General features: G+C 40.2%; 1 protein-coding gene across 2 annotated transcripts; it reads left to right on the top strand.

Moving 5' to 3' along the window:
• Positions 1-242: 242 nt before the first annotated feature.
• rbbp5 (retinoblastoma binding protein 5) lies at positions 243-12,623 on the top strand. Of its 2 annotated transcripts, none has more exons than XM_085159455.1 (14): positions 243-402; positions 2,856-2,881; positions 3,061-3,233; positions 3,496-3,636; positions 3,805-3,967; positions 4,426-4,535; positions 4,730-4,849; positions 5,121-5,274; positions 5,405-5,476; positions 5,669-5,786; positions 7,239-7,308; positions 7,846-8,081; positions 8,185-8,262; positions 11,261-12,623. In XM_085159455.1, exons 1-14 carry the CDS (start codon positions 384-386, stop codon positions 11,311-11,313), a joined length of 1,533 nt encoding a protein of 510 aa, XP_085015581.1. In that variant the 5' UTR covers positions 243-383; the 3' UTR covers positions 11,314-12,623. The 2 variants fall into 2 exon arrangements, with proteins under 2 accessions (XP_085015581.1, XP_085015580.1); XM_085159454.1 differs by having other exon boundaries at positions 8,185-8,439.
• Positions 12,624-13,740: the final 1,117 nt, after the last annotated feature.

The raw sequence follows: 13,740 nt of genomic DNA, 5'->3' as shown, positions 1-13,740 counted from the left end.
TGTTATGAGGTTTTGTGTTTTTACTTTTTTTGGCACACCCATAAAAGCTAAGTAACTTTATAATGGACTTTTTATGGGGTCAGGAACCGTAAATAGAGCTTGCTTTGCTTTTTGAAGTCTCCCACCATCTATCCAGGCAAGGAGGTGGCAGTAATACACCTCGGTGCTGGCTGTCAACCACCGGAAAAATATAGGAAGTGGAAAAAACGGACGGTTGTATTTTGCTCAGGCACATCTCAGATGGCATTGTTTGGGGTCCTAGCTGGAGGCTCGGCGCCAGTCTCCCCGGCAGTCGCAGCAGAAGTAAATACGAGCAAAAGTCAGAAAAAAACTGTCAGAGGAATCGGGGTGTTTAGGGACTTTGGACCTTCAGGCGTCCAGCAATGAATCTGGAACTGCTCGGTAATGAATTAAGGATGAATATCTATTTTCTGTTCACGTTACTGTTCGTACGGCGCTGTTGCTTTGTACCTATTATGGTTAGCATCGTAAGTTAGCCTAGCATGTTAACAGCAGTCGATACGAGTGCTTGTTAAAATCTCACAACTAATTAGAAACACGCTGTTAGGGTCTCCTAAAAGCATATTACAATAGTTCTTAATATATGAGATCATAAATATGTAGACGTAAAAAGCTGGAAGCAGTAGACGGAGTAGGTGGCTAATGCTAGCTTCACATAGTGTGTTTGAATTAAATAGGTCTTCCTTTTTTATTTTAGACTACAGTTGTTTCGATAAGGGTTTTTTTTGGTGTTTTTCCTTGCAGTTTCCTCGCATATTAAGTCGACATCGGACTTTTACTTGCTGGCTTTTTTTCCGTTAAAAAACAAAACAAAACAAAAACTGATGCACAGCTTGTCTCAGTGACAACGAGTACTGTCAACATTTTGGGGGGGGAAACATATTCACCAAGAAATTACATTAACTTGACTATAAGGATATTTTACAAATATAAAAACAGGTTTAAGCTGCCATTCATTCAATTTTAACTGTTTTCGATTTACAGTACGGTGTAAAACTATCGATGCAGCCGTCAGTCCTTTATAATTTGCTTCCAATGAATAAGACCTTGTTGTGATGTTTTTAAAGTGGTCCTGAGCAACACTTCTCCAAGCTGTATGAAGTTTTCTCTGGATACTGGTTGCTTGTCCACTCCTTTTCATTTCAGTTCTAACTCACTTTACTTTCAGGCTTTTGCAAAAATACATTAATTGTTCCCATTTCTTTAGTTGAATTTACAGAAAATACAAATGTTAGCACAAGTTACTAAAAATACCATACATTTATGTTTGTCTGTTTGTTTTTTGCACCAACAAGGTACATTTGCAATAATGGATTTTTATAACCCATATTTTGGCATGGTGTGCAGTGTGTCAATAAAAAAAAATTCAGGAATCTGGACAAGTAGAGGGCCTTAAAAAAATTAACCCTCATCTACGACAGATTAACAGCATCCGAAAGTTATGTCCGTAAGCAATAGGGAAAAATCCACCAAGACCTGACATAGGACCTGAGAGATGCACCTGGTACTTCAGTTGATCAGTTTTCTGTCGACTGAAGTCTTATCAGAAATGGTCTTAGTGCATAGGTGGCTGCCAAGAAACCATTCTTAAGGAGGGAGAAAAGGCTGCTGTGTGCTAAGAACTGGACTGAAAATCGGTGACTATGGGCCTTACGGAGTGATGAATCTAAATATACATTATATTCAAATCATCATAAATATATATGGTGGAGGAAAAATAAGGGAGCTACAACAGCAAATGTCTACAGCTATCTGTAAAATATGGTGGAGGCTCCATCATGGTTTAGGCCTGAATTGCAGCTAGAGGTGTTATGGAGCTTGTCAAATCATGGAATTATGAACGCAAACAAGTACCATCAGATTTTGGTTAACCGTGCAATATTATCGGCGTACCATTGGATTAGCAATGACTTCATTTTCAGCATAATTCCAAGAACACCTCCAATACGGTAGAAGCACACCTGGATAGAAGAGCACACAATGGAACACCATCAGTCATGGATTGATTCTCTCTCCCCCCCCCCCCCCCCCCCCCAAGTCTTAGCACTGGGACTGGGGGGGGGGGGGGTCCCCAGTCTTCCCCAGAACTTACAAGAAAGTTTGTCTAAGAGAGTTCAGGCTTTGTTCAAGAATAAAGATAGCCATGCCAAATAAATAAATAAGAATAGTATGAACTTGTAACTGTACTATGTTTTAGTACATAGTACACAAAGTACTATGTGCACGTCTTTCTTGTCCTGGGCAGTTGTAATGAAGTCTACATATAAAAGGTTTGGGGCTAGGTGTGGTTTGGTAAGAGAGAGAGAGAAAAGCGAAATTGATATATTAAAAAATAATAAATAATAGAATAACCACTCTCATTATTGGCTTTGTTTGCTATAAGCTTCACAGAAAGTGTGTAATGTGTTCAAGGGCTGCGTAGGATAATTAGCATGATCTCTATTCTAGTTCCTGTTTAAGAAGTCTAAGCAGTGAAATGAAGGGGTTTTTCTCTGATTTGCAAAAAAAGAAAGAAAAGGAAGCAGGGTGTGCAAATCATTTGACTCCAATAATAATTTAATCCTTAAAACATTTATACGAAGAAATCTGGATCTATAGGACCTTCCTCTGGCCTTACTGGTAGCTATGTGGTGTGCAAGTCTTTCTTAGTTTTTTTTGTAACTGTATTTAATTCAATATGTATAAATCAGTTTAATATGTATTTAATATAATGTATTTAATGTTACTTTTTTTGACTGACTGTGACTCTATGAGAATGAAATAATGAGTAGTAAAAGTTTCTGCTCCAGCTGCCACATCTTTGTTATTAATCTCTCTTTCTGTTCTTCTCTCAGAATCGTTTGGGCAGAACTATCCAGAGGTAAGCCACCAGTTTTTAATACACACAAGCCAATTTTGTTATTTTGCTCTGAAAATCATTGAAACAGCTATATGAGTGTAATTGAATCTTCTAATTTTGAGTGCAGTCAGATTTAAAGCCTTATGTATAGACGTAAGATTTTTTTTGCTATTGTTTGTTAATGTCTGTTTTGATGACAGGAGGCAGATGGCACTCTGGACTGTATCAGCATGGCCCTCACCTGCACCTTCAACCGCTGGGGAACCCTGCTGGCTGTGGGCTGCAACGACGGTCGCATCGTCATCTGGGACTTCCTCACACGAGGGATAGCCAAAATCATCAGCGCACACATCCACCCAGTCTGCTCTTTATGGTGAGAACATGTTGTTTGTTCGTTTGAGTGGATACAAGTGAGGGAACCACGTTCAGTTTTAAACTCAACATTTCCTGCATTCTGATGAATTTTTATGAATTTGTGTCTTTCTGATGGGGGTAATATCTTTATTTATGGAAAGGCAAGCAAAAAGGCAAAAAACGGGTTTTAAGTGAGGTTAAGAGTTATAATTTCTGCTTTTTGAAGTGACCGTTTTAGTCACTGTTAAAGAATTCCTCATGGTTTGTTTACGTATGTGCAGCTGGAGTCGAGACGGCCACAAGCTGGTGAGTGCCTCTACAGACAACATCGTCTCCCAGTGGGATGTCCTCACGGGAGACTGTGACCAGAGGTTCCGCTTCCCCTCACCAATCTTGAAGCTTCAGTACCACCCCAGAGACATGTGAGTGACCTGATCGTGTCATTCTGTACAGATTATCAGAATTGTGTAGTTTGAGGTTTGGCTGTGGGTCAGATTTAAAGAGCAGTGATGCTGATTATGGGCTTTGTCCAGTGTAATCAGTCTTCAGGGTAATGATTTTATGCTAAAAAGAAGTGATGTATGTTTTAGGGACAAGGTGCTGGTGTGTCCCATGAAGTCAGCGCCAGTCCTGCTGACGCTGTCAGATTCCAAACACGTTGTCCTGCCTGTGGATGATGACTCAGACCTCAATGTGGTGGCAGCCTTCGACAGGCGAGGTGAATACATCTACACTGGCAATGCCAAAGGAAAGGTAAGCTTCAATGTCACTTTAGTCACTGTATGTTTCATTCACATCAGTGAATGAAACATACACGCACTGCTGAACTTCTGTTTGTTTTTGTTTTGTTTGTTGGCATTACTCAGCTCTAACATTCTGATGGAGCATTAAACAGTCTCAAACCTCCTCCTAAAGCTTTATTTATAGTACTTCATTGATCTCCGCCAGATTGGGTGATGCCATTGTTTGCATCTCCTAACCTCATTGTCACATCATTTTCTGGAGTTCATGTATGAAAACAGCTCTATTAAATTCTGATATAACACCTTCACTGTTGCGGTGTGTATGTTGGGCGAAATCACATCCAAACTGATAAAATAATGAGTGAATACTGAGCTATTTGCACATTTTCACCATTTATATTTCATACTCAAAGCAGTTGTCGTCCCATGTTTCTGATGATTTTCTTCTCCCTCTATCTGCTGTTACAGATCCTGGTGTTGAACACAAACACTCAGGAACTGGTGGCTTCATTCAGAGTCACAACAGGCACCAGCAACACCACAGCCATCAAGTCCATCGAATTTGCACGAAAGGGCAGGTGAGTGGTAGCAGGAGGGCTTTCTGTATGTAACCTGGAGTGATGAACACAGTCTAGAGATCACAATCAAGACAATTTGTTCCGGTTAATTTTTGGTTTTCAGTCTTATTCACTTATATTTTGCATTCTGTGGGCTTAATCCCTCTTGTTAATGCTGAGCTTTTCTCTCTCTCTTTGTCCTGTTTGTTATGCAGTTGCTTCCTAATAAACACAGCAGACCGGATCATCAGGGTGTATGACGGCAGAGAGATCCTGACCTGTGGCCGGGACGGTGAGCCTGAACCTATGCAGAAACTTCAGGACTTGGTAAACAGGTACATCTATGCAGATACATTTTTGGAATAAAAGTCATGCCTGTTTAAGGAGTGAATGAGCCGGAATAGGTTTGCAGATGAAACTGCAGTGGTTGATCTGATATGCATTCTTTTGGTATGCCAAATGTTTGTGTGGAATTAAAAGGTCTTTCAAATACTGTCGGTGATTTGATAGCCTTAAAATCTGATTTTCAGGGTTGGTGTTGTATTTTGGAACATCACCTTTGTTTACATGTCTTTATACCTGTATATCTGTGTTTCTTGTGTTCAGGACTCCATGGAAGCGATGCTGTTTCTCGGGGGATGGTGAGTACATTGTGGCTGGTTCAGCAAGGCAGCATGCCCTCTACATCTGGGAGAAAAGCATCGGGAACCTGGTGAAGATCCTGCACGGAACCAGAGGAGAGCTGCTCCTGGATGTCGCTGTAAGTGCTCTCAACACTGTGCATGAAGATTAAAACACTCAGTTATGTTGGTCTATTTTAAGTTACATTGAGACATCACATATTTTAAAATGACCTTTTTTAAACAAATCTTACCTTTGACCTCTTTCAGTGGCATCCGGTCCGTCCCATCATTGCCTCCATCTCCAGTGGAGTGGTGTCCATCTGGGCTCAGAACCAAGTCGTAAGTGGCCAATGAGCATGAAAGCTGAATGAGCATGAATGAACAGCGTTAATCTCAAGTGTTTTTCCTCTTATGTTTGTTATACTTAGCTTTAAATATTCAGATCCATGGCGGATATTTAAGCTGTGGTAATTTAAGCTTTAATGACTTAACTTGGTGCCATTATTGTGTGAATGTTTTGTTTGCATGCAGGAAAACTGGAGTGCTTTTGCTCCAGACTTTAAAGAGCTGGATGAGAACGTGGAGTACGAGGAGCGAGAGTCGGAATTTGACATTGAGGACGAAGACAAGAGCGAACCCGAGCAGACAGGTAAGTAACAGGTGCAGCTTACATATGGCCTCACATACTGTGCAATTATTAATTTGTGTAGTTATGATTTCCTTTAGTTTTGTTTATCTAATTCTTAATTAGGGCAGGGCAATATGACCAAAAATATTTATCACAATATATATTTGAAAATTTGCGATAACGATATAACTGACGATATAATTGATTCGAGACAAAACACTTTACAACTCCAGAACTTTATTATTGCAAAAAAACCCCACAAAACATCAATTTATTTTCACTTAAACAAGCAGCTGTTTTTTTTATGTGCATTCAAACTATATAAAAATTTAACAGTGGAAATGCAAATTCCTTGTTGACAGTTTAACCAAAAGACATTTCCAGTGGAAATGGGCTGACATATCCTGAGCATAACCATGTATAATATCTACAAAACTTAAAAAGAGGTGTTTTGCAACATGAAACTGCAGTAAAAAACAGTCAGATAAGTCTAACTTTACTTAACTCATTCTTCTTGCTTCCTCCACTTCTGTACCATTGATTCATTAATGCTGAATTCTCTCACAGCTGCTCTATTCCCATGTTCTACTGCATGACTTGAGTTTAAAACCCGCTTCATACGCACGTCTCTTAACAAGTGCCATTTTGGAGTCCTTATACACACACAATATGGTAATATTATGTTGAAGCACAGTACATATCACTCCGCGAGGCTCCCGACTACGGTAGCTGCAATGCTCCGACAATCCATCAAGCGCTGCGGCTTTGTAGCTTAGCAAAGTCGTACTGAAACATTTTTTGACAGATTTTTGAGCACCGGACAAAACCCAAACCAGTTCCACATCACTGAAGTTACACCATTTTTACAAACCAATTCTGGTTCATCTGTTTCATTCAACGATCCGCTTTTGCCCTTCTCATTCTCCGTTGCCATCATGCTTTTTCCGGCATGTGTGTATGAAAACAAAGGCACTGCGCATGCGTGTTTTACCCATATTCTATCGCGATATTTCATTTTCATATCATTGGCTAACATTATACCGGTATTATTGTGAACGGTATGTTCGTTAATATTTGTTCCTACTTCTTGCTGAATACAGATTAGAGGGTGCGTCTTTAATATGCAGTGGAAAAGTGACTCTAGTCTACTCAAATATCAGGCTATTGGGGTGTATATACAGTATATTCCAGTGTGCTGTTGATTTTAATGCACAAAGAAAACTGAGGCAGTACTTGGAGCTGTGAAAAAAGTAAGCAGATGAAAGATTTTTGGTGAAAAGGCTGCAAATAAACTAGATTAAAATTATCTAAAAAATATTTTGTTTTCTATATGGCTAGATTAATTTACAGTCTTACTCCAAAAATTTTTTTTTTCAGATGATCTATAGCCACAATAGTGATGGCAGCTTTTCCGCATCCATACAATTAAACATTGCATCATAATACAGAGATGAACTTGTGTTCACATTACAGGTGCAGACGCTGCAGAAGATGAAGAGGTGGATGTGACCACTGTTGATCCCATAGCTGCTTTTTGTAGCAGGTGAGAGCGCTAACAAAGAGTAGAAAGAGATATCATATTTACAAAATCCAAAATTGCCCAATCAAATTATAAATACCTATTAATAACTGGAGGCCTTCCTTCCAACTGTCAGGAACGACTTGCTCCTCTTTATAATTGTGAAGGATCTTACCTTACAAGTACCTTGGAACAACCATTGTTTGAAATTAGCGTTGTATTAATGAAATTGATCTGAATGTCAGTGGAAATGAAAATCTTTGTGGTTTTGTCAAATCTTCCAGGCGACCCTTATCTCATCCTTTAACTCATCCAAAACATTTCGTTTTAAGGGTTATGTTTTAACTCACCTCCATGTTTTAAATGTAACATTAAAACTGGTTTAATCATCAATCCTTTAGCTTATAAATCAGGACGACTGGAACCTCTCAAAACTCTATTTTAGCCATCTGGAATGCCTTAAAAGATCCTGCAGGTCTCTAACACACCAGGAAGATGATTATTGTTATAAATGTAAGTTTAAAAAAAGTGAAAAGTCTTATCTGTGTTTGTGTTATTTAGTGATGAGGAGCTGGAGGACCATAAGGCCCTGCTGTACCTGCCCATCGCCCCCGAGGTTGAAGATCCAGAGGAAAACCCGTTCGGTCCCCCGCCAGACGCGTCAGTTCAATCTGGAGCTCCAGAGGACACATTGACTGGTGGTGATAAGAAGCAGCGCCAGCCTTCATCTGAAGGCGGTCCAGCCAAGAAAAAAGCTCGGACCACCACCATTGAACTGCAAGGGGTGCCCAGTGATGGTGAGAGAGAGGAGATAAATTTTTGGTGGTTAAAGTTACAAAAAGAAAATTTCACTTCTTTTCAAGAAGTTATAAAATGGCCTTTTGTCTTCTCTCTCCTCAGAGGTACACCCCTTACTGGGTGTAAAAGGGGACGGCAAGTCAAAGAAGAAGACAGCAGGCCGGCCCAAAGGCTCCAAAGGTAAAGACAAAGACTTCCCCTTCAGGCCGAAGCCTTACAAGGGTGATCGGCCCTCCTTTCCTGTGGTGCCCGATGCCCTGGGCAGCTCTGGCCTGGGAGGAGTAGGAGGAATAGGAGGAGGAGGAATAGGAGGAGGAGGAGGGCTGAAGGGCAGAGCAGAGGGGGGCCAGGCCACAGGTAAGCATGCTACCACCCATGATGATGATGATGATGCTGCTGCTGCTGCTGCCGCTGCCGCCTCTGAGTCTGGGAGCTGTTAGCCCTGCTAGTCTGACTGATGCCCTACCAGCCTGGCCTGTCTTCAAAGCACCCCCACCCCTACCCCTGTACTGCTTCCACCCCTCCAACCCCAACCACACAGCTCACTAACAGAGACCCACCTGTTATAAAGCCACAGTCTGGAGGTTAGAACATGTGCTCATACCTAACAGTCTTTTTAACATTAGATCCAATTCAGGCTGAAAAGATGACATCAGCATACTGTGATTACTCCATACACACCCATCTGTCATAAACACTGACAGACTTCGTCTACAGGAGAAGAACTGTCAGATTGAAAAATTCCCTAACTTTATCCTAATAAAATTCACACCTTAATTTTTTTTTTAAATAAAAAAAACCCAAACAGATTTCTAAGAATTAGGATGATCTCTTCAGTTGTCTATTGTTGACCACAATCTAAAGACCTGTGAAGAGCAAATTTGTCCGCAGACACAATAAACTGATGGATGCTTTGGCACATCATTTTTGGGGACTACATAACAAACGTCTCCAAACCTGGCCAGCAGGTGGCGGTACTGCACAAGTTAAATTAGATCCATGTGTTGGGAACGTGGCCTTTTTGTAATGGGTGTATGTGTCCTTAAAGCAGTGAAACTATGGGGCAGAGAGCCACTGTAGGTGATGCAAGGAAGATTGATGAAAATAAAATAAGTGAGAATGAAGTGAATTTAATTTTAATTCTTTCATCTTATATTATTACCTTTTATTAAAGAAAGATAAATAAGACTTTGTGGACACTATTAGGCTGACCTCTAGTTCTGATTTACAAAATTTGAGGGCAGTGGGGCCTGAATTTGGTGGCTTTTCAAAATAAAAGATGATGGATGCTATTTGATGGATGGTTTAAAACTGCGTTGGAGTTGCACACTGTGTCTAGTCCAGGGCTAAGTGAACAAATTCAAACGAACACAGTTTGTTTTTAACTAATTGAACAGGTCTGGTGAACGAAGAAGTCCCTGGATTATTTCTTTGTGCAGAGCCTGAACCTGTTATTTGTAACAAGTGTGGGCTTGTGTGTTTGTGGACTGAATAGTGTGGGAACAGCTACAACGACAGTATCTTAGAAATGACACACCTGGCTGGCCAGGGATGAATACCAACCTTGAATTGATGTCATCACAGTGATAAGACCACTGCTGACATTTCCTCTAGCTTCTCTTTGGCCTAAAATGGGGTCTTAGAGTTCAGCGTTTTGTTGTTTTTCAATAAATGAACAAAGTGGAAATCTGCTCCCAGAATTTCATCAGGCTGTCATTGTAATTTCACTGCATTTCAGGTCAGAGAGCAGAGCTTTAATCAGCAGTTATCACAACTGAACTTAAACTGGAACACTGCTGTCGGGAACTTATCAAACAGCACATTGAAGTGGCTGCACGACAAGCGAGCATTAAATGATAAATACATTAGCTTTCTCATGGGAAACAACGACAGTGGCACACAAACTAAATACAGGAAAATAACCGAAACGTAATGCTGTGATCAGTCTTCCACAGATATTTGAAAAAGTTGACTGATTGTTGAGTTTTTCCCCACCTTTGTTATTCCTCCCCAACTGTGGCTTTTCACAGGTATAACCTCTGCTAACTGCAGCCTCGCTCAGACTAATCTGCCATCATTTAAATTTGTTGATGTTGGGCTGTGGTTGGCAGATGGGTGTTGACGTGCCCGTTGATGGGATGGGTGTAGCTTGTTTCCCTGTGGGCTAGCTGACAAGTCTACTTCCTGCTTGGCCTTTGACCCTCCTGCTCCCACTCCCGCCTCGCTCCTTGGGCTTTTCATGTGATATAAATGTTTGTCTGCAGTGTTGCTGCTCAGATCTTGGGGGTGTGAGTATGTCTGTGTGTGAGAGAGTGAAAGAGATACCAGATGACGGTATACTTTTTTTTTTTGTATGAGTAGCAGGTGATGGCTGAGGTCCTGTGATTTACGCTGGTTTCTTTCCCCACATTTAGCGGTTTGTGACTTTAATCACATTCAACAGATTTTTTTTTTTTTTTTTAATTTAGCTTCCTTCTTTTTGCTTTCACTCTTACAGCCACTGAAACAGAACATTTCCTGAACAGATGTTACATGTCATATGATTAAAATCCCTGCACCCCTTCCAGGAAGCGTTAAAAAGTAGCCCTGGACCTGTGACAAATTAATTTGTGTGTGAAAACATTTCTCTTTAGAAGTGTTTCAGCAGTCATTACATGTTGTACATTATGCTGAACTTATCAAAGGAAGTTCCACTCTTACAGGCCACACTGCGTATATTTTCATAGGAGGAAGAGTGAATCTACCAGCCAGTGTGCATTTACTAGTTGTTTGAGAATTTGGATTAATTTAATCGTAGCCAGAACTTTTTTGTGCGTATTTTACGTCCATGCTTCTGGTTAATAATCTAAACAAATATATGGTTTGTAGATGTGGAATATTTAAAATACTTAAAATTTTAGATGACCAAATATCTGAAAATAATTAATTTGATTATTAAATATTAACCAGTAAATTACAATAAAACTAATGCTGCCATATTCTTAAACAGGTGTTGCCACAGTCTTGCATCCTTCTTATCCAAATTTTTTTTTTAAGTTTTCCTCCCTTCCTGACTCAACCCTCCCCCATTCATCTGGGCTGGTGGTCAGAAACAACTCACTCAGACACACACACATTACAAATAACGGGACAGTGATTAACCTTCGAGTGACTGACGGTGAGTTTTTTTCTTCTGCAGGGAGTCTGGTCACACCGTCGTACAAACAGCACGACATCGGAGGGATGGACTGATCCAGCTCTGTGTGTTTGTGGAGGAACATCAGCAGGCTCAAAAGAAAGAGACACAAATCCTGAAGTGGTGTACAGACTGTGAGCGAGCAGCCTGTTTGGTGTGCAGACTGTTTTCTCCCCCAACCAGAGACCAGCGTCACAGGAAAACTCGTCAGCCCGGTTCTCTGACCGGACCCGTGAAGCGGCTGAGTCGTCACAGTAGAGGTCACACGTCCTCCGTAGGATTTCATCATGTATAGAACGTCTGTGTCCTAATAGTGTGTGCGTTGTCTTGCTTGTCGTTTTTATACATATTAAAACATTCTGATTTATAAATAATGATTTGAACTTTGACTTTAATTTCAACTCTGAGCTTCTGGCTTGTTTTGAATAGCTCCTTACTGAGGATTGAAGGCTGAGGCAGATGAAGGTTTTCATGGGTGTCTGTTCAGTATCTGTCAGCCAATAACAAAAATTTTAGATGTACAAAACATGCCGACATGTTTGGTGAACAGCCGGATCTGTGTTGCAACAGTCTAAGCAAAGATGATTCAGCTAATCCAGCTAAAAGACATGATCCCTCCATTGTTTCCTGGGTCCTCCCAGTAGGACATGGCCCAAACACCTTACCCAGAAGGTAAGCACTGTAGTCTTAAGCCATTCAATGTACGTGGGTTCATCCTGTGGGCCCACCACCTGTAGGATGAGTGGGAGGCATCTGGCATTTTGTGGATTGTGCGGCGGTTGAAAGTGGAGGTCCTCCTCGGCCCCTTAAACATTTCCTTCAATAAATTTTAAAGATGAGATGATTTTACCAAGACAGTCACGTGTCCACTGGTAGATCACGGCCTTATGAAGGAGTTTCTTAACACTAAAAAAAATAGTACTATTGTTCTCGTTCGAAGAAACTGTGGTTAATTTAAAATTGGCAGCAGTGAATGGAAACAGTACAAATAAAATTACATTTAAAGTCTAAAATAAACATTTCTCAGGTGGTGAGTCATCTGTGAAACACCCTGAACTGCACTACCTTGCTTGAAAGTGTTTGAGGATTAAAAACTTGCTGGCTCTACGGTAACCCCTGTAACAGTTGATGCTGTGTTACATGAACTGTTGAATTGAATCACCGAAATAAAATGTTTTCAATTGAACAGACAAAAGTAAATTTATGTGGAACTTGGTAAGAAAAAAATACTTTAATTTCTTTTATCCGTGTTGCTTTCTGTCAGTCATGGGATTAGGAAATATCATAAATGAAAATTCTGTGCAGCATAATAAAAACCTGACACCTGTACCTGAAAATATGTAAAAAACAAATTAAAGACTTTTTTTTTTTTTAAATATGTGTGCAAATTCACACTCGTGACAATCAAAACTGGTGTGATTAGAGATCTTGTGTCTTTCCTGTCTGCATCTCTTTTGCAGTCAGGTCTTTGTTTGCTTGGAAATTGAGATTTACTTGTGTTGAATGTGCAGCAGAGGACACTGTTAACATTTTGAGGGAAGCAGCGCCACCCCAGGCTTCAACTTTAGATTTACTGCTGCTCCACACCGTGGATCTGGATTTATTTATTTTTTTAATATTTTTTCCAGATGCACAATATTAATTATTATTGGTACCAAAAGTATACTTCTTTGTTTGATTTGACCATAACATGCGATGGTTATAATTCCTTCCTTCCTTCCTGGATCCAGATGCTCATTCACTGAAAAGGTAAATTACTTCTGAGGGAAATTTCCAGATCTATATTTTCATTCTTGGGCTCTACTAAACTATCCTTGCATGATTCACAGTTTAAAATAATTCCTATTTTTCCTTAGGGCCTGGGTGCAGCCCTTCATTCCATATAAGGGACAACATTTCAGAGCCAAGAGCAGAAAAAACTGTTTGAAGTTTCAGCTTTTTATTCGCAGGTTTTTCCTCACTTTCACCCTACACAGACCTCATAATTTTAAATTTCTACACGTTTTATCTGATACAATAATAACAGCATCTGTGTGTGTGTTTATGTATGACAGCAAATAACAGAAAGCATAATCAGTCTGTTTCAAGTTCAGTTTTATTTATATAGTGCCAAATGACAACAACAGTTGGCTCAAGGTGCTTTATATTGTAAAGTAAAGATCCTACAATAATACAAAGAAAAAAGAGAATGCCCCAACAATCAGATGACCCTCTTTTAGCAAATTCTTTGGTGACAGTGGGAATGACAAACTTCCTTTTAACAGGAAAAAACCTCCAGGAGAATCAGTCTCAGGGAGGAGCCATCTGCTGCGACTGGTTGGGGGTGAGGACAGGATGACTGGACAAAGACTGTGGAGTGTCATATTTGCTTTTTTATGACTGTCAGCAAATCAGAGGTCATTTTCTCGTGATGGTTGCTGGTGCTGAATGTTGATATCTTTTCCAAGAAGGTATGGCACAAAGTCAGAATAAGTAACACCATA

This window comes from Neolamprologus multifasciatus, chromosome 5 (assembly GCF_963576455.1).
Source record: "Neolamprologus multifasciatus chromosome 5, fNeoMul1.2, whole genome shotgun sequence".
NCBI classification, from domain to species: Eukaryota; Metazoa; Chordata; class Actinopteri; order Cichliformes; family Cichlidae; genus Neolamprologus; species Neolamprologus multifasciatus.
Note: the sequence above shows the minus strand (reverse complement) of the source record. Positions and strands in the feature narration are given on the sequence as shown.